The 18,550-nt window shown below is 39.4% G+C and overlaps 1 protein-coding gene across 8 annotated transcripts in view; it reads right to left on the bottom strand.

Annotated features, from left to right (window-relative positions):
* The window catches only part of LOC134532079 (protein O-mannosyl-transferase TMTC4-like), an 85,063-nt gene that overhangs the window by 22,689 nt on the left and 43,824 nt on the right, over window positions 1-18,550 (bottom strand). For 4 of the 8 annotated variants that reach the window (XM_063368296.1, XM_063368293.1, XM_063368291.1 and 1 more), the window contains exons 2-8: window positions 15,459-15,610; window positions 13,661-13,892; window positions 9,212-9,395; window positions 6,572-6,751; window positions 4,673-4,987; window positions 2,322-2,521; window positions 616-793 (exon numbers count right to left, since the gene is read on the bottom strand). In XM_063368296.1, the coding sequence (XP_063224366.1) occupies window positions 616-793; window positions 2,322-2,521; window positions 4,673-4,987; window positions 6,572-6,751; window positions 9,212-9,395; window positions 13,661-13,892; window positions 15,459-15,591 (1,422 nt within the window). In that variant the 5' untranslated portion in view covers window positions 15,592-15,610. Of the gene's footprint in view, window positions 1-615; window positions 794-2,321; window positions 2,522-4,672; window positions 4,988-6,571; window positions 6,752-9,211; window positions 9,396-13,660; window positions 13,893-15,458; window positions 15,611-15,963; window positions 16,477-18,550 lie in introns of those variants that run through there. The other 4 variants (XM_063368295.1, XM_063368298.1, XM_063368297.1 and 1 more) reach the window with 3 other exon arrangements.

Here is an 18,550-nt window from a genome sequence, read left to right as displayed (position 1 = left end):
TGAGAAGCCTAAGATGTACATCAAGCTCTGTCCCTGCCCGAACACGCCCGAATATTTACCTTCGGCCAACCTCGGGATTTGTTTTATTTTTGCGCAGGAAAAATGAATTCAAATATTAAAAGTGGTCGGTTAGGTTAGCTACATTAAAACACTTTAGAACACTATGGACAGTTAGTTAGGTTAGTATAGCTACATTAAAATAAACAGAGAAATATAAATATATATAAATAAACCCGAGGTTGGACGAACATGAATATTCGGGCGTGTTCGGGCAGGGACAGAACTTGATGTACATCTTAGGCTCCCCCTCCCCTACATTATTTCCCTTCTTTATCCCTTATTCGTCGTGCCGCTCCCTCCCCTTTCACAAGCTCCGCCCAAGTGACCGTCACCTGCGATCGGGTTCTGCGCACATTGGCCGTGGTGTTGTTCCAGGCGAATTCTAAACTGATACTAAAGTACTTGATACTTGAATAGTGTACTCGTTTGCAGTACTTGATACAGGCGTGTATCGGTTACAAAGTAACAGATTGATACTCTGCAAGCCACCTCTAAGTGGGACTCTGAATGGCAGGAGCGGAGTGAAGGAAGAGAGAGAGAGAGGGGCGTGCTCACGTGTCTGGCACGGGGGAAGGCAGCTGCCACCCGGCAGCAGCCCAGCACCACCAGCATGCAGAAGCCGGCCGACGGCAGGTACAGCACGCGCTCCGCGATCACGAAGCCCACCCGGAACAGCAGGTTGGTGGCCGGCAGGAAGGGGACCAGCGTGAGCGCTACGGCCATCGTCAGTCTCCTGGCGACACCACCGCGGCACTCCCCTGTAGCACTACACGACTACCCAGCCCAGCATCCTCATCCCGTGCACATTCTTGCAACCATCTGCAGTCCGTCAGCAAAGTGCAGCACTTCTCTTACAGAGAGATGCGTGGGGCGACACGCAATGAGAAACACAACAGCTACTGCTCTCTGAAAATAAAGAACTACATATTGTATTTATTGTATGGTGTATGGTATTGTACAGATCTTAAAATGGCGTTGAAGAGGTTATTTTTGACGTCTCAGTGACAACGAGGTCATTAGAGACAGACAAAACTTACTAAAGGAAAAAGGAAGTCTGAAAATAATCTGTCGTAGTGAGGAATCATCCCAGCGTTTGCTTGCAGTGATTTTGGAAAACAATGGAAAACCGAAATCAGGATTTCTGAACCAGGATCGCAAGTCCAGTCTCATCCCCACGCCACCTCGGCCCACTGACCGAACACGCTAAGACATCCCTACGCAATTTTAAACCATTTAACTTTCTCACAGAAAGCAGCCACACAGACCCTCGTTTTACTTACGGTTATAGACGTGCGCACAGGTGTCTTGCACCACCAATAGGCTAAATTTTGTTGTTTTGTACGTATGCGAACTACAGTAATAACGATGATTTGACAAGGCAAAAATAAAAAATAAAATTACAGTCAGAATGTTTAACTTGGGTAAAATTCTTATGTTGCGGCTTTTCTGTAAATGAACAATAAAATACTGAAAATACTTTTCGAATCCTAAAGGTGTTCTTCTAGTTACCCTGAAAACAGCGTTTCTTAATTCTATTCTGTGCATCAAAACCCAAACGTCAATACTTGACACACATTTTTGTTAGCAGTATGCAGGCGTGAAGCACCGACTTAATGCATGACATAGCACTTAACCTGAAGTATAAAAGTAATTGTCAATACGTATGTGTATTAAACATAATAATTCCTTTTTGTACATCAAGTTACGTGCTACCGCATGTAACAAGTCGACGCTTTGTGCCTTTATACTACTAAAAAAATCCCTGTCAAGGGTTGATGCTTCGGTTTGAATGCACAGTAGGGATTAACACATTTTTATTTATAATTTCTATTTACCTTCTACTGCGTCACAAAATTCAAATGCAAAATATGCACACATATTTGTATGTCGAGAGCCACAGAATAAAGTTGCTGAGCGAAAACACAATAGCGGTGGCCACATCAATGCACAGGTATTGCAATGTAAGCTTCAAACGGCGATTTCTCAGAAACCAGTAGAAAATTAAAACGCTGTTTTCAGGGTAAACACAGGAAAATCTCTAGTGTTTGAAGAAATTACTTTTGTAATGTTATTATTTATTAACTTCCGGAAAAGCGACGACGCAGAATTTTACCTAAACTTGTTGTAAACTTTGCTCAGCTATTCAGGGAAGAAGGGGGTTCATGCGCAGGGATAGGAAAAGGACAGGAGTCTGTGTACTCAGGCTATGCACACGGTCAACTGTGCTCGGTTCCACGGCGTTCGCCCCGACGCCAGCGCACCTCTGGTGGTCCCCCGGGGGCAGGGTGAGCAGGCTCCACAGCAGAGCGCCCAGCACAAGCCACAGGGCCCCCGCGCCCAGCACGCGCGGGTCCCGCGCCGACAGCAGCGGCACGCAGCCCATGGACCAGTCGAAGCACAGCCACTCGGGGCACACCAGGAGCCACGCGTTCAGCGCGTACACGTAGTTGTACGTCAGCACCTGGAGGTCACGAGCGTATGCATAATTTTTTTTTTTGGAAGAAGGAAAGGCAAAAGAACCACTTTTCCTGCTTCTTTCCATTTGTTGATGGGAAAAATAGAATTTTTTTTTGGATTTCGAGGAGGGCTATATCCCCCCCCCCCCCAACCCCACGTATGACCCTGCGTGTGGTGGGTGTGGAGCCAAGGAAGATGACGACGAATCAGGGTTTAAAGTAGGCTTCTGCAAGTTGTTTTAAAAATTGAATTAAATTTTGGAGTGAACACATCAAATCATTCATAAACATAAAATATTTTTTTTCAAAACAATCCTTAAAACTTTGATTTCACAATTATTTACTAGCAGCCAAGAAAAAGTTACTGCAAAATACAAGGAAATTAAAAAAAAAAATACAAAGTGTTTGGAAATTGCCGGGAATAAATTTAATGAGTAGCAGGGAATGCCAAAACAAACTAGTTTTGTTTAAGGAACATATGTCCTGAAACGAAACACTGCAGAGTTACAGGCGTGAACGGTAACGCGCAACTCTGGCTGTGGCGGAAGCAGAGCGATGACGTGCAGTGTAGAGGTTTAGAGTCTGCCACATGCACTAGCAGCCTGCAGTCGTACACAGCACAGTGGATGGTTGGTTGCGGTACGTTTACAAGTTTGGCTTTGGCTTTGGATGATTAGAGCAGTGTTGATTGTCTAGTACAGAGCTGTGATTATAGGTTTGACAAAAAGCAAAAGCACTGCAGACGTAACATTTGCAGATATGGTAAATATGTTCGCGGTGCACAGACAGGCAAAAGGATATGCAGCAGAAGCAGTGAACATTGACCACGGTGACTTAAAAAAAAAGTACAAAAAAAAAACCTTCTTACCGCTTGACCAGCGACCACCTTAAAATAATAATTTCATACCACTAAGATGCGGTACATCTGAATGCTGGGGTCGCTGGTGCTTACAACAAATTCTTAAACGTCTGCGGCCTACTTGTCGCCTGAAATACAAATTTGTGGGCTACTTTTCGCAAATTTGCAAGAGTGCATTTCCTGACATATCTTCCCTAACAAAAAAGGCTATTTTTGGCATTCCCTGTCACCCGTTAAATTTATAGCCAGCAATTTCTGAACACACTATAAAAAACATAATAGCATATTATTTCTTGCATATAAAAAGAATGTATGTAAAAGGATGCAGAAAACAATTGTCTTTAGTTTCATTCATGTTAATCTCTTTTCATTTAAAATTTTGTGCCTGAGTACCATATTCTGTAGCTATTGATAACAAATCATCTGAAAAATTATTTGATTCTATATTTTTGCATGAATATTAAATTATTCAGTTTTAATTAAAAATTTTCAAATTACTCCCAGAAAATTATTCAAATTATTCCCAGGGTTTCCACTCAAACTTGTCCATCAAAAATTCCCGACTCCAACAGAAAAAAAACAGAGCGTAACCAGAGTAGAAAGCCTGAAAATGGAGGTAAAAAAGTATATAAACCTGCGAATGGTTTGACAGCAACATATTGGTTTTTTTTAACAATACCTAAGATTTTCAATGGAACTGAAACAACAAGTTTTATTTGTGGGTGGAATGAGGACCTAAAAATAAAATAAAATAAAAAAATGTGTCCAATGCAAGATAATTTCTGGTTGAAACAATATTATAATGAGGGATTTTAGATTTTGTGCATATTATTAATAAAATCATAACTTTCCTCTCCTGTGAGAACCCTGATAGGCGTGGCCACTTTGCTGTTTGAAGAGATAGTTTCCCATTTTTAAGTCGACACAAATCACCCATTGATACTCTGCAAGACCAAAGCTATGGTGCTATATGTAGGGATCGGAAAAATTCGCGGGTTCAATTACCTCCAGGATGAACTCCATAGTTCTGCGTACACTCGGTCAAATGCCACCCACTCATTGGCTGCTGTCTTGTGAGACGTCCCAACGTAGCAGCCTGTGATTCGTATAAAGCTTTGGTCGGGTGTTTCTCATTGGCCCAGCGTCATCCAGGTGAGTCGTGAGCCAATGGCAGAGGCAGCACTGAGGTATAACTATTTGTATTTTAGCCTATCGGGAAATGAATTCGTGAATTTTTCCGGTCTCTAGCTACATGTAACTAAGCCGACCGGCACCGAGAGGCAGGCCAGCGAGTTACCCTGGTGAAGAAGCTGTCGGCGAAGGAAGCCGGGTTGTCGACCCGGTGGAAGGCGGGCGGGGCGGAGCCCATGACCCACCAGCGCAGCGCGAGCATGAGCGCGGCGGCGGCGGCAAGCGCGGCGTGCCGCCACAGCAGGGGGCGGGGCAGGGGGCGGGGAGCCGCCTTGCGGCGAGGGCCGTCGCCCCCCGAGCCGGAGCTGCAGGAGGAGGGGGCCGGCGAGCCCCCCGGGGGCTCCGTCCGGGACACGCGGGCCAGCAGGTCGCGGGGCCCCAGTCGCGACACCACCGCCACGTCGTACGAGCTGCACAGCCCCTGCAACCGTGACACCCGCCCTCACAAGAGGGGCTGTCGCGCCGAGGAAGGATGTAGACATGCAAAGTACGCTGTTGGCTAGACATGGTGATTTAGCTCGGGAATGTGCGACTGCTTGTGAACTTTGACGAACTTTCTTTGTGCCTCAAACATTTCTTTCGCGTCTGGCGAGGACGCTCTATCCAAACCGAACTGAACCAATTAGGTTCCAACAGTTAATTTGTGTAGCGTCTGTGATCCACCTGAAAAATAAATCAACTCCAGGTAAACAATTTTATTCTAACCGTAAGCATGAAAATATTGCGGTATTTTGCAGACTGTCCTGGCTTAAAGCCTTTTACATATAAATATGAACTGGGAAAAATCGCAGATTCATTTACCTTCATGTATACTTAAAAAGGCATATGTTCATTTGCTGCTGTAGTTTTGAGATCCTCGAGTAGCTTTCTCGTGATTCGTCACTTCACCAGTAGCGGGTTTGCTATTGGTGGAGACAACTCCGCATGAACCGAGGGCCAATCGACGATGCCTGTCGTGAAATGAATCGGCAGAAATTTCTCGACCTCTCACGATAAATCTATACCATCGCATTGTATTTCAGGCAACAAGTAGGCTGCAGTCAGCAAGAGGTTTTTGTAAGCACTAGCAAACCCCAGCAATCTGGTGTACCGCACCTTAGTGGTATGAAAGCTCAAATTTTAGGCAGTTGCCGGTTAACCCATACGAAGGTTTTCCATCTCGGTTTACTTTTGATTTGAAAGTCCTCACACGGTACGCTGCAATCTCCTTTGTTCATAGCAGACACTAACTAAAAACTTATTATCAAAGAATTTGGGTTTCATGACACATAAACATATTTTGTGTGAAAAATATCCAAACATGATAGTGCCTAAATAATATTATTTATAGAATAAACATATTTTTGGTTTGTTTTAACAAGATAACTTGTGTGACAATTCAGACTAAAAATTTGAGAAATACAAACATCACAAAACTACATACAAGTTAAGCACATGATAGACAAAGGCATAAATACATGCGTATCTCTGCAGGCAGTAATGATCTAAGGTAACAAGTTTCTGCAATTAACTTAGCATTCAAGATCATAACATTTAAGTTAAATAAAATTTAACACGCAAGAAGTGTTATCACAGTGATCTCAGAAAGCACACTCAGGGAGCGGTTATACACGAGGCAAAAATGAAAATGCATCTGCAAATTTTCGTGCGTTTGAAAAATTTTCTGTTTATTAATGAAACAAAATTTTTTTTAATAAGTTATGTAAGATCGAATAAAGTAATATTAATTTTTTCCAACCTATTTAGTTAATACATTTTTGGTACAACATTCATGCTGCATAAATTACGTACATTCAATGAATTCACCCCATAATAAAGACAAAATTTTTTTTGTAACTTGAGTTAGGTTTCGTCAAATCGCTGATAGTGTACCGGTGCCGAATGGTGTGTCAACCCGCATTTCTGTGTTGCGTGTTGAACTAGCATGCTCCGCGGTGTTGTTTCGATTCACAGCGATCCACCACGCGGTCCCGCCCCCCAGGAGGCGCGGCTGGCGATCACTCACGATGACGGTGATGCCCGGCTCCTTGCACAGCATGGCGGCGAGCGCTCCGGCCACGCTGGCCGCCACCAGGCCGGCCTGCGCCAGCCCCCGCGCGGCGCTCACCGCGCGGCAGTACAGCAGGAATGACACGAAGTAGAACAGCGAGCAGAGCAGGTCCGCGCGCCCCACCACGCCCGCCACCTGGGCACACACACAGCAGCTCCCGGTGTTCACACACAGGCGGGCCACACACTCGAGAAACTCCTTCAATGAAACAGATTTTGTGAAACGTGAAACTCTAATTTAACGAAACCAGTCAATTCAAAAATAAAAATACAGTAAACTCCCTATTATCCGCGGGCGGATGATCCGCGGTGTGGATTATCCGCGCATGCTACGAAAAAATACAGCAAGCTACATCTGTAAATCTGTATTTTATTACAAGTCAGCAACTTTGAACTCTCTCTGACGAGTGTATTGTGTGCAGTATACAGTAAAACACCACAGGCGAGCCCAGTGCGAAGGCGCAGATGACTCACGAAGCGGCTTTGCAACACATCGTCGGACTGCTTCACTAATTAGAGGAACAAGACGTTGATGCGCAGTTGGCTGAAAAACTTATGTTGCAGAAATTCAATCAAGAATTAAGAAAACATGTTTCCAGAGTAAGAAACAAAAGTAAGTGATTTTTTCAAAAAGTTGTAAATTTAAAGAGTTGTGCTTTTTTAATGTCTAATGAAGTCTCTAAATACAGAAAAACATATGTACTGTATCCTTGTTACGAAGTAAGTACCGAGAACTTTTATATTTACATCACTGAAATGTATTGTATGTTAATTATTCAGTAAAATACTAAGATTTTAGCATAATTTAATAATTTTTACTGTTAATTGTAACTTTTACTGTACATAAATTTTTAGATTTTTAAGTTGAAATTAATGTTTCCTTTTTTGTTTCCTATTTTCGGCTCTTTTGCGGATTATCCAAGATTTTCACTATCCGCGGTGGTCCTGCCACTTAATTTTGCGGATAATCGGGAGTGTACTGTATATGTAAATGGAGTTTCATGAAAAAAAATTTCACACAGCTGCGCAAACTAAGGTTTGTAATAAAATTTGTAATTATGGTTTCACGCGACATAGTTCCACCGGTTTTGCATGGATATTTCAAGTGCCAGTTGGAAACACTGACATTATTTAAAAATATTAATACATACAATTTGATGACAATGATTAAAGATCTTGATTTAACATATTTGAAAGTACAGGTACTTTAAAGTTAACTACATATTGATACATGTGAAAATCTAGTAATAATCTGAAAATATATACTTTGAAGTGAGGAATTCTTTAAAGTAAAATCAAAAAAAAAATTTTAACTTCTTTGTTTCTTGCACCCACCCTGGAGAATTGTGAGCAATTATTCACACACAAACACACGGCACACATTTCTGGAAAATTGCAGGTGAATACAGAATTTCTCTGAGAATAACAAGAAGTGATTTGTAACCAGGAAACGAAGACAAAGATTCCATTACCATTATAACTGTGTTCTTGGTTGCGAGACTAAGTAAGAGAGCACTGCTATAAGCTGCCTGAGGACGTTCGCTCATAGCTTTGTCTCCACCATCATGCTGTGTTGTGGCATATGAGTGGGTCAAGTTTGCTGTCTCTGTCATTCAAGTAGCGTGGAGACTTTAAGGTCTAGAGCCATGAATTTTGGTACGTGGATCATGGATTCTCCAGGGAGGGAAAGAAAGGGCTCCATTTGAATCCTTTAGTCTTTTTTATTTATTAATTTTCTTAGCGATTCCGACCACATTTGCCTGATAATCTCCATGGAAACAACCATTGCATTGTATATACTTTCGCTATCTCCAGGCAATGACTATTACATTGTTTACACTTTATTCACTATTAATCCATTCTCTCCGAGATCATCCTTGCCATTGTATTAACACATTACCTGTTAAATAAATATTAATTTGAAGGATTTTAAAAAATTGTATAATCCACGATGGCATCTTTAGTTTACATTTCTTCCATTATATCTTAGTTCTCACAATATTTTTTTTTGTTTTTGTTTTGTAAGTTGATTTTCAAAATTCAATTAAGTTTATTATTTCCACACTAGGCCCCACAGTGGCGTATCCACAAGGAGGGGCGTGTATCATGAGCACTGCGAGAGTGTTCTGCCTGTAGACTGCCGTAGCGGAGCACGGATGCATCCGCTAGGATGTACAGAAACACGCATTTATGCTGCATGTTGTTTTGTTGCAAATTTTGCCCCTATATAGCTATATGCTATTCCTTAAAATACCAACCAAATATCCATAGATGCAGTTTCGGCTGGAAGGAACCCGGAACGAGCTAGCAGCCGAACCCCGATAGGGGTTAATGTGGCTTTGATTTTTTTTTCCCGCGTCGTGACCTACTTTTATTTTTTATTTTAATTAGTTTCCTCTGGCCATTTATTTTCTTGCCCACGAAATGTACTTGTACTTTCCAACCTTATCTCTGCTGAGGTAATCACGAAAGACTAAGTAATTATTTTATCCGGGTTCGTCATCATTATTTCCCTCAGTTTCATGCCAAAAAAATTTTTTTGAACTGGTTTTTACAGCTTGAGTTTAATAAGTTCTGGGTCCCAGGAGACACTCACCGCCTCCGAGTGCACGGGGTGCACCGCGAACAGCAGGGCCGCGAGAAGCGACGCGCGCGGGCTTCGACAGCCGAACAGACGGTCGTAGACCAGCAGCGAGAGCACGGACACCGCGCAGTGCAGCGCCACGTTCGTGAGGTGGAACCCCCACGGCTGCAGCCCGTCGCTCGTCCAGTAGTTCCACCTGCGGCCAGGGGCGCACGAGGGATGATGGGGGAGTGACAGGCCCTACTACCGTGTTTTCTCACATAGTCGTCGCACATTTTATTCTAAAATCAAGTTTGAAAAGTACTGGTGCGACGATTATGCGGAAAAAAAAATATATTTTGTTAGGTAAAGTTATTCATAAAAAAAAACCAATTCATGGAAAGTACATTTATTTAAAAAAAAAAAAAAAAAAAAGGTGGAGTATACAAGAGCACGCCAAACAATTTATATTAATAATTCATTAAACAAAAACCTTTCATCAACTTTAAATAGAAAAACAAAATGTGTGACCCGAACGCAAGCCACTTGAATACCTAAGTGACGTGAACTAACGCGTAACTACCGTCATAGTTAGTATACACTTACAACAAAAGAGTGCGGGCTATCAATTGTAGTTAACTCGGCACTCGACAGAGAGCGCGCGTTGCATGCAATCTGCGAGATATCGATATTCGACTACGTGTGTGCGCTCTATATGGGAAGCAACATAACCAAACATGAAAGACGCCTACTAGCGCTGGCGGTACACCGCGGTGACGCAGACGTTCAGATAAAGGAAATATCGTTTAACATCATCTTTAAAAGAAAATTTACACGTCAGACAACTTCGTATTTCCGTTAATTAAATAAGTAAATGGTAATGACCGAATTAAATTTTAGATTTTTACTTTAAAATACATCATTTTATACGGAAAAGATACCTACACAAAGCACTCTGCATCTAATAGCGTGACCAAAAACAACATGCGATGTTTACGTGAGATGTTTTTGACGTGACGTCTAATAAAGCGACGAACGCCGGCTGCACGCACAAAAAAGTGTCCCGTTACGCACATTGTTCTGTTTCGATGTGTCCTGTTTCCTTTTTTTTACGCTGTGTCCCATCATGTTCATTGTTCCGTTACGCTGTGTCCCGTTACGCTCATTGTACACTTGCGCTGCATCTATCTCTCTTCCACTCAATTGGCCTATGCGTCCGAGGAGAAGAAAGACAGCGGCAGCACACAACTTACATCTACACGTGAACTGTTTCGTTGACTGTTTATAAAGTGAAGTGAAAAGTTAATGTGGTTTTCATTGCTTATTACAACAACAATTTCGGCAATAAAGGTTAATTATTCTTGCATTTAAAAAATCTGATTATTAGTATAATTTCAAGTATTTAAAGTTTTATTATTAAAATAAAAATGATTCAATTTTATTCATAAAAGTATGCAATCATTTCATCAATGTTTTGTTATGACGTAACGTTAAAATACTGTCCGTAAACAGACTTTACAGACAACCAATTTTTTTTATCCAAATTTTGACGGCCTAAAATATAGGTGCGACGATTAAGTGATAAAAGAGGGTAGTACAGTAGAGCACCCCTCAACCGGAATCATTGGGGGGAGGTCTATTCCGGTTATGGGAAAATTCCGGGTAAGGGGAGTTGCGGTAGGGCCGGCCTCCGGGCCGGTTGAATGACCTTCATTCAAGCAAGCTGGCAGGCACGTGTTTCTTATCTCTGTGGGTGGGTGCGTGAGTGAGCGAAGAGGATGTAGAAGAGGGTTCGGGGGAGGTAGTAGGACTACAGCTGCAGGGTTGTGTTACTTCTGTGTTGACGTGCTAGTGATTCACACTTCCTGGAGAGTGTATAGTCACTGCCACGCACAGTTTACATTTCATATACACAAGAATAACACTTCAAAAATATTGTTTAAAAACACAGATAGAGAAATACGGGTAAATGTAGACTATTTAACCATATATTAACGTATAAATATGTACATAATACATATTTGTACACTAAATTATTGTCTACAAACTGAAAACATCACACGTTGGAAGTAAATGTTACTGGCTATCACGTGTGTCAGCATGTGTAGTGGGAGTCAGCGTACATACTCTCGGGCCGGCCGGAATTTTCAGTTTGCTTGACATAGTGAAACAATAAAACTACTTACCTACAGCATAAACATTTTTATAGTAATTCACGTCCGACGCGAAAACCAGCGGTGTATTTACGCAATGCGCGGGAAAGACTGTCTATAATTAGCTGTCTGACAGATGTGCGTGCTCGCGCCTACAAGGCATATATACAGTCAGGCAAAAGAAAAAAAGCCTCGTTCCAGTGCGGAAATGTTTTAATTTTTTTTTTTTTGGAAAATTATTTCCGGATATCGGGAGTTCCATTTGTGGGAATTACGGTTGAGGGGTGCTCTACTGTATCATCCATGATTATAGATGTGAATGGGAAAATTCATGGAAAAATATAACCTCATTATTTTCTGCAAAATTGTCCTTTCTTTCCATTACTGATGAGATTAAGATAGGTTGATGTATATTATACAATAATTTATTTTCTGCAGAATGGTATGGTGTTGTTTAAACAACCACTTTTGTTCCTATACAACTCTCAAATGTTAAGTGAGCCACTAAGTTGTAAAGAAAGACAAAATGTAAATTTTGTTGGTTCTGTTTGCATGAAAAAAATTGATAAAACTTGTTTGTGTATTTCTGTAAAAATATAACTGAAAATTTTCTGCTTTTGCTGAAAATTTTTCCAGTAAATTACTGAAAAATTTTCCCAGTAATACTTTTCTTGGGAAACTAACATATTTATGGCATGAATAAAATAATTTTAACATCTAACACTTTTGTGAACAAGTTTCATGAAAACAATTTACCCGACTGCGTTCCAACAAGCTAACCTTTTTTGTTACTTTCACTGTACTTGTTAACAGTACATAACTAAAGACCCATTACAGTTTATTTTTACACAAATACATTCGTAAAACTGGTAGTCACCATAATTTTATAACTGAAGGGAAATTACACTATTAACCACAATTCCACGACGTAACAGCTCATTTATAAGGAACGTTTGTTGCTGATTTGTTGTTTGCACGCAAATAGTTTCAGGAACTTCTTTAAAAAGGTGTTTTCAAATTTTATTTTCAGTTTGTATCATTTCAGGGAAAAAAAATTGTAAATATGTTTTAGTTTTATTTTCTTGTTCGGAAACATGCATTAACCACACACACAGATTGCAGTACTACTGTTACCAGATTGATATTTCCCGAAATATTAACATTAAAATTTTTATTTTTGTGTGCTATCAATAATTACAAGTTTTAAAATATTTTTTTTAAATTTTACTGGTTTTTAAAAATTTTTTTAAAGACTGTCAAATTCAATCTTTTCATAGTATTATTAATGTTCTAAAAACTGTGAATGAAAAACTATTCATTCTAAACACCAATTATTATTTCACAGGAGGAACTATACGTAGCAGTTGGTAAGTGTCACTAACAGGGCATTCCGTTAATTATGTCCAATGGTAAATAAAGAGCTGAAATATTTAATATTTATAGATATAAAAATAAACTGTATGACTAAAACGGTTGAGATCAAGATGGCTGCTTTCAGTTCCGTTTCCTTAGAAGTAATATTTGAATACTACCAAATTATGCATAGTCTTTTGCATTGTTGACACCTTCTACGTCTCCATAGCACCAGCCAATGCATCGGTTGCTTGCGGTTCGGGTTGGATTTTTGGATTAGTTAAAAATATTATTTTGAAAATTCTCATTCCAAATCTCCCTTTAAAAAAATTGGTTGTCTGTAAAATCTGTTTACGGACGATAGTTTAACGTGACAACGTCATAACAAAACATTGATGAAATTATTGCATACTTTTATGAATAAAATTGAATCATTTTTATTGAATTATCACTATTTTCTATGGATACAAAGAAGGAGTGAAATGAAATCTACAATTTAATTGATAAATTTACTATTATTTGCACTCATTAATTCAAATATGTTTATTACTTTAACGAACAGATTATTTTAACTATAACTTTTATACATGTTTGCTATTTAACTTCTTCCAATCTGTGTTATTCTGTTAAGGACAGGACGATGATAGGAAAAGTAGGAAACGAATGGGAGTGTTTCAAGTTTAATGTGCCTCGAAAAAGTCAAATCGATGGTTGTTCCAATCGAGTGGAAGAGAGATAGATGCGGCGCAAGCATAAAATGAGCAGAACGGCACACAGCGAAATGGGACAATGTGTGTAACGGGACACTTTTTGGTGCGTGCAGCCGGCATTCATTGATTTATTAGACATTGTCACGTCAAAAATAAATTTTAATTACTTTTAAAATATTTTCATTACATTATAAAGTTGTGTCTGGGCGTGTCTGGGCGTGTCCGGCGACACGGCAGACTGGAACAAGGACGAGAGGAACGCCCACCTGAAGGACAGCACGGTGAGGGGGCGGTACGACTTGTGGCTGTGGTTGTGCCTGAGGGGTGTCCCCCAGAAGTCGTTGCGCAGTAGGTTCCAGGCGGGCGTCCCGGGGCGCAGGTCCTCGTTGTTCACCACCGCCTCGGAGTCGTCGAACACGAACTGGCCGCCCAGGGAGTTGGCGTAGCACGCCGCCGCGCACACGCTCACCACCAGCGCCGAGAGCAGCCACGGCGGCTCTGGGCACACGTGCCGTCACAACCTCCCGAGTGACCATCAGGAGGGCCATTCACCCATTTTTTTTATTTATTTTTTAATCGGATGGACACACACAGGACAGACAGGACAGTCACTACTGAACAAAAAACCATCAAATACATGTGACGAACAAAGGATTGCACTATTAAGAACAGAAAAAAAAACAAATACATAAGCAAAGAAAAATATAACCAATGACATTTACGGACAAGTGTTTACATTGAAGTTAGAAAACAATACTAGAGATGTAATCATTTTTATTTTGTTTATATTTTAATAAGTAGTTTTTTTGATAATTGATTTAACTCGGGCGGGATGGATCTGGAACGTTGTATCCATGGTAGCGGGTTTTTGCATTGTTGATACCTTCTACGTCTCCATAGCAACGGCCATTGCATCGGTTGCTTGCGGTTCGGGTTGGATTTTTGGATTAGTTAATATTTATAATGAATTTTGACTATTTGTTTTGTTACTGTGTTTTGTTGTGTGTTTTAATGTCTCACAAAAATACATCATCAGTATTTTGCTATTGCATTGTTCATGCTTTTTTTTTGTATCCAAGGCAATGGCTATTGCATTTTTGATGCCTTCTGCATCTCCACAGCAACAATCTGATTTTTTTCTCTCGAGGAGCAGCAGTGGCACCCATGAGTAGGGACATGTATAATGAGCGTGCAAGTATGTTCTGCCTATGGACTGCCGTAGCGAAGCACGGGTGTATCAGCTAGTAATTCCGTAATTTCATTACCTGAGACAGAATTATTTTCCAGTAGCATGTATGTAGAAGGATATGATTTCTACCTTGTTAAATCCACGAGACAAGATATTTGCATGTTGCAAAATGGCTGCAAGTAGTAGTTGCAAATGTGAGTTATTTAAATTTTTCTTTGTATTTCGTAGTATTGGTGATTGTTAAATTTCATTAATGTGTGTTTATGAGGTTAGGTATACATTTTGCATGTGTTGCTGATTATTGCAAAAGAGAAAGGTTCCTTTAGTAAGGTCGGCTACATTATCAACAAGCATTTACCTAGTATGTAATGTATGCGTAATTAACGTAGCTCACTTAACCAACCGTTGAAATTGTGAAGTGACCGTAAACTACCAGAAATATCATGATGACGTTTTACAGAATTGATAAGATAATCTATCAATTAGTAAAACTATTCATGACTTCTTTTTAGGATGCATTTGCCCCTCTGATAAATAATTACCAAAGTCAAACATTTTGACATAATATTGCCTTGTTCAGTAACTACCTACATTAATGTTAACACATTTTTGTTGCCGATTGTCTTGGTGAGGCTGTCCCAAATGCTGCTGGAATGATATTGGGCACTACTATCAACTGATGAGTCCTTAGGCGGTGACTCAACAAATGACCTTAGAACAGTTCAGGCACTGACTTGGAATATGGGGAAACACAAGATGTTTGTTTACATCAACGAACTTGACTACATCGTCACGCAGGTCACAACACTTAATCACCACACAAATTTGAACTGTGAAGACATTTCTAGTATACTGTGAAATATATTTTTGCTTACTCGATATAGGGAATGTGGAGTCCCATGATGCCTTGAGTTTGTGTCTCCTTCTTGCAGTCTTGCTCCTAGAATGCATTTGGGATGACTTAATGGTTTCGTTTTGCAAAACCGGGCAGCAATTCTGCACTGCCATCCTCCAAAAATACTGAAACCTGAAGACCAAAGCACACAAGAAATTATTTAAAAACACACATTTGGAAAATGAATTGTAGATTGAGTTACATTTCAAATACTCGAAAGAGAGATCTTTAAAAAAAAAAACCTTGCATTGTTTTATTACTTGGTACAACTATTTAACAATTTAAGATGAATATTAACGCAAGGAATACAAGCTAATACTTTCTCATTGATAATGCGCAAGTATTTAACCAATTTTTAATTTTTAAAAAGAATTCAAAGTGCTAATCATATTTTTAGAAATTTTATCGCAAAAGCGCAGAACAACAAGGTTTCGAATTATTTTTTGAAGATGCGATACAAAAGGAAAAAAATTAATGGTCTTAACTGTTCATGAATGAGTCGTTACGATATAAAAAGGCATATTTCAAAACATTTTGTCCCTTGTGACGTCAACAAGGTAGAACACAGCAGAAACCACCTCGTTTTTTGTAATGTCAACAAGCCGGCACGGCAAGTATCCAATCATGGAACAGGTCAGTACAGTACCAACCATAGACGACAAATTTACTATAGAATAGTAAATAATATAAAATCAGGTAAATATTAATAAAATAAGCTATTGAATAAACTAATAAAATGCTTTTGATATTGCAATAATTATATCCTTACGACAGAAATTTTAATTTAGAAGCATTGGCTGACAATGTTGCCGAGCGTTGTTAGCGCGGGAAACATTAAAATGTTGGCATCGCATTTGTGTTTATTAGTTAATTAGTTATTAGCAATATTTGTTATTAGTTTATGGCTCTACTCAGTGTAGGAGAGTGAGGATATATACTCCCTCTCCACGCGAAAATGGCGTAGCGGGATATGGGCGTTCGCCAAAAAAATAAACACCAATTTTAACAACAAAAAAACGATTTAAAAAAAAAATTCCAAAACAAATTAAAATGCACTAAAAAGTAAAAAAATAATAATTGCGTATTCTTCCACAACTTAATAATCAACTAACTTTTTCTACTCATCGATATGTAGGCACGATCTTTGTGTTTACCACGCAAGAAGGTAGGTATAATGTAGTTACATTTATTGTTATTTTTGGAGTCGGTGTCGCACTTTAAATCTAACTCAACACATACCTACCTACACCGTTGTACCGTAACATTTAATGTTTTCGCCCAGATTAAGGAATTATTTATGTTTATTAATTTGTATACTCTGTCAGATATTTTATTTATTTGAAAACGGTAATTATTTTAAAGTGTATATCTATGTGAATATTGTTCTATAGACTGAATAGACGTTTAAAAATGAACAATTACAGAGACCCCTCTAAGTAGGCAATGAGTTTGAAACGGTAAACGGTTAAGTTGACGCCGTTATTATTTAATGTAAATTGTTATTTCAGTATTAGTTTATTTAAATTTTATGAGAGATTTTGTGTTTCGCGCTATTGTTGCGCGCGGATTTCATTAGTTTTGGTTTTCGGCCAATCACGAGCCGCTATTTGAAATACGTTACTCATTGTTAACTGACTTAGTTTAAGAATGTTGAAGAAGAATGTAATGACCAGCTTAAGCTAGAACTGCTTCGTGACGTCGACGGAAATATATCCTACGAAATAGCTAGAAAGTTGTAGGCATCCTGGAATAAGGATGATAATTATGCATTTTTAGGATGTAAACGTGCATTTGTAAGGCTTTGTCTAAAAAGATAAAGAACTTAGGAGTGATATATACGTGAGTAAAGAACTGTAAGAGTCTGTTACTCCAATTCAGTGTTAGTCACCACGTACCTCCCATACACATCTTCACATCGCGGCCTTAATGAAAAATAAACATTGAGAATTTGAATTTAAGTAATTTGTCTACGAGAAACTATTTATTTTTGATATAATTTATTTTATTTTTACACACAATCATCATAACTCAGAGGTCTGACGAACAAGGGGCTCAGAGCTCTACCGACATATTTGAACTTTATATAGCCGAGGTAATAATAATTAAGAACCCTAATTCATGAATGAAACTGTGTAATATATCGTCGAACCCGAACCAAAGACTTTTGCTTGGTAATGAAATGTGTGCATCGTCACTCCAGTCAGTTGGTAATTTTATGTGTTCTGCGGTGCCAATAACAGTTAGGAGATTTGAGGCTAACAAATAAGTATTCATATTAAGGGTAAACTTGAGACATTTCTTTTAAATAAATAAGTTAAAATTTCAATTGTGTGTTGGTTATATGATATTTCTGATTCACCTACTCAAGTGTATATATGTCTAGGTCCTTTAAGCCAATCCTTAACTGTGGCATATTTTTCCTAACACATGTCAACTGAATGTTACCTAAGCATATTTTTACACGGAGAAAGCTCTACCTAATAAAGTGTCACACACGAGTGAGGCCTATTTCTACTACTATACCTCAAAGAGTATCAAAAGGGTCCGCACAACGTCCTTCTTACGGTAAGTCCTTGTGTTTAATATTGGCTATATTTACGAATCACCGTGTGCTAGATTATGTCTCAGCATAGTGTCTTATTAAAGTTGGTTTGTTTGGTTTAATTAGGCATTATTTAGGTCGTTTCAAGGTCGCAGATATTGTCACAGTATCTAAATATATATAACTCAAAGGTGACTGACTGACTGACATAGTGATCTATCAACGCACAGCCCAAACCACTGGACGGATCGGGATGAAATTTGGCATGCAGGTAGATGTTATGACGTAGGCATCCGCTAAGAAAGGATTTTGATTAATTCTACCCCCAAGGGGATAAAATACCACTCACTGACTCACTCATCACGAGATCTCTAAAACTATACACCTGATTGACTTGAAATTTAGCATAGTTACTCATTTTGTGATGTAGACGCTCACTAAGAACGGATTCTGCGGAAATCCGATCCCAAGGGGAGTTTCGTGGGCGTAATATATCAAAATTTACAGTTTTTGGTAGGAAATCACCATGG

This window comes from Bacillus rossius, chromosome 5 (assembly GCF_032445375.1).
Source record: "Bacillus rossius redtenbacheri isolate Brsri chromosome 5, Brsri_v3, whole genome shotgun sequence".
Taxonomy (NCBI): Eukaryota; Metazoa; Arthropoda; class Insecta; order Phasmatodea; family Bacillidae; genus Bacillus; species Bacillus rossius.
The sequence above is the reverse complement of the archived record's forward strand: the minus strand, read 5'-3'. Positions and strand labels throughout refer to the sequence as shown.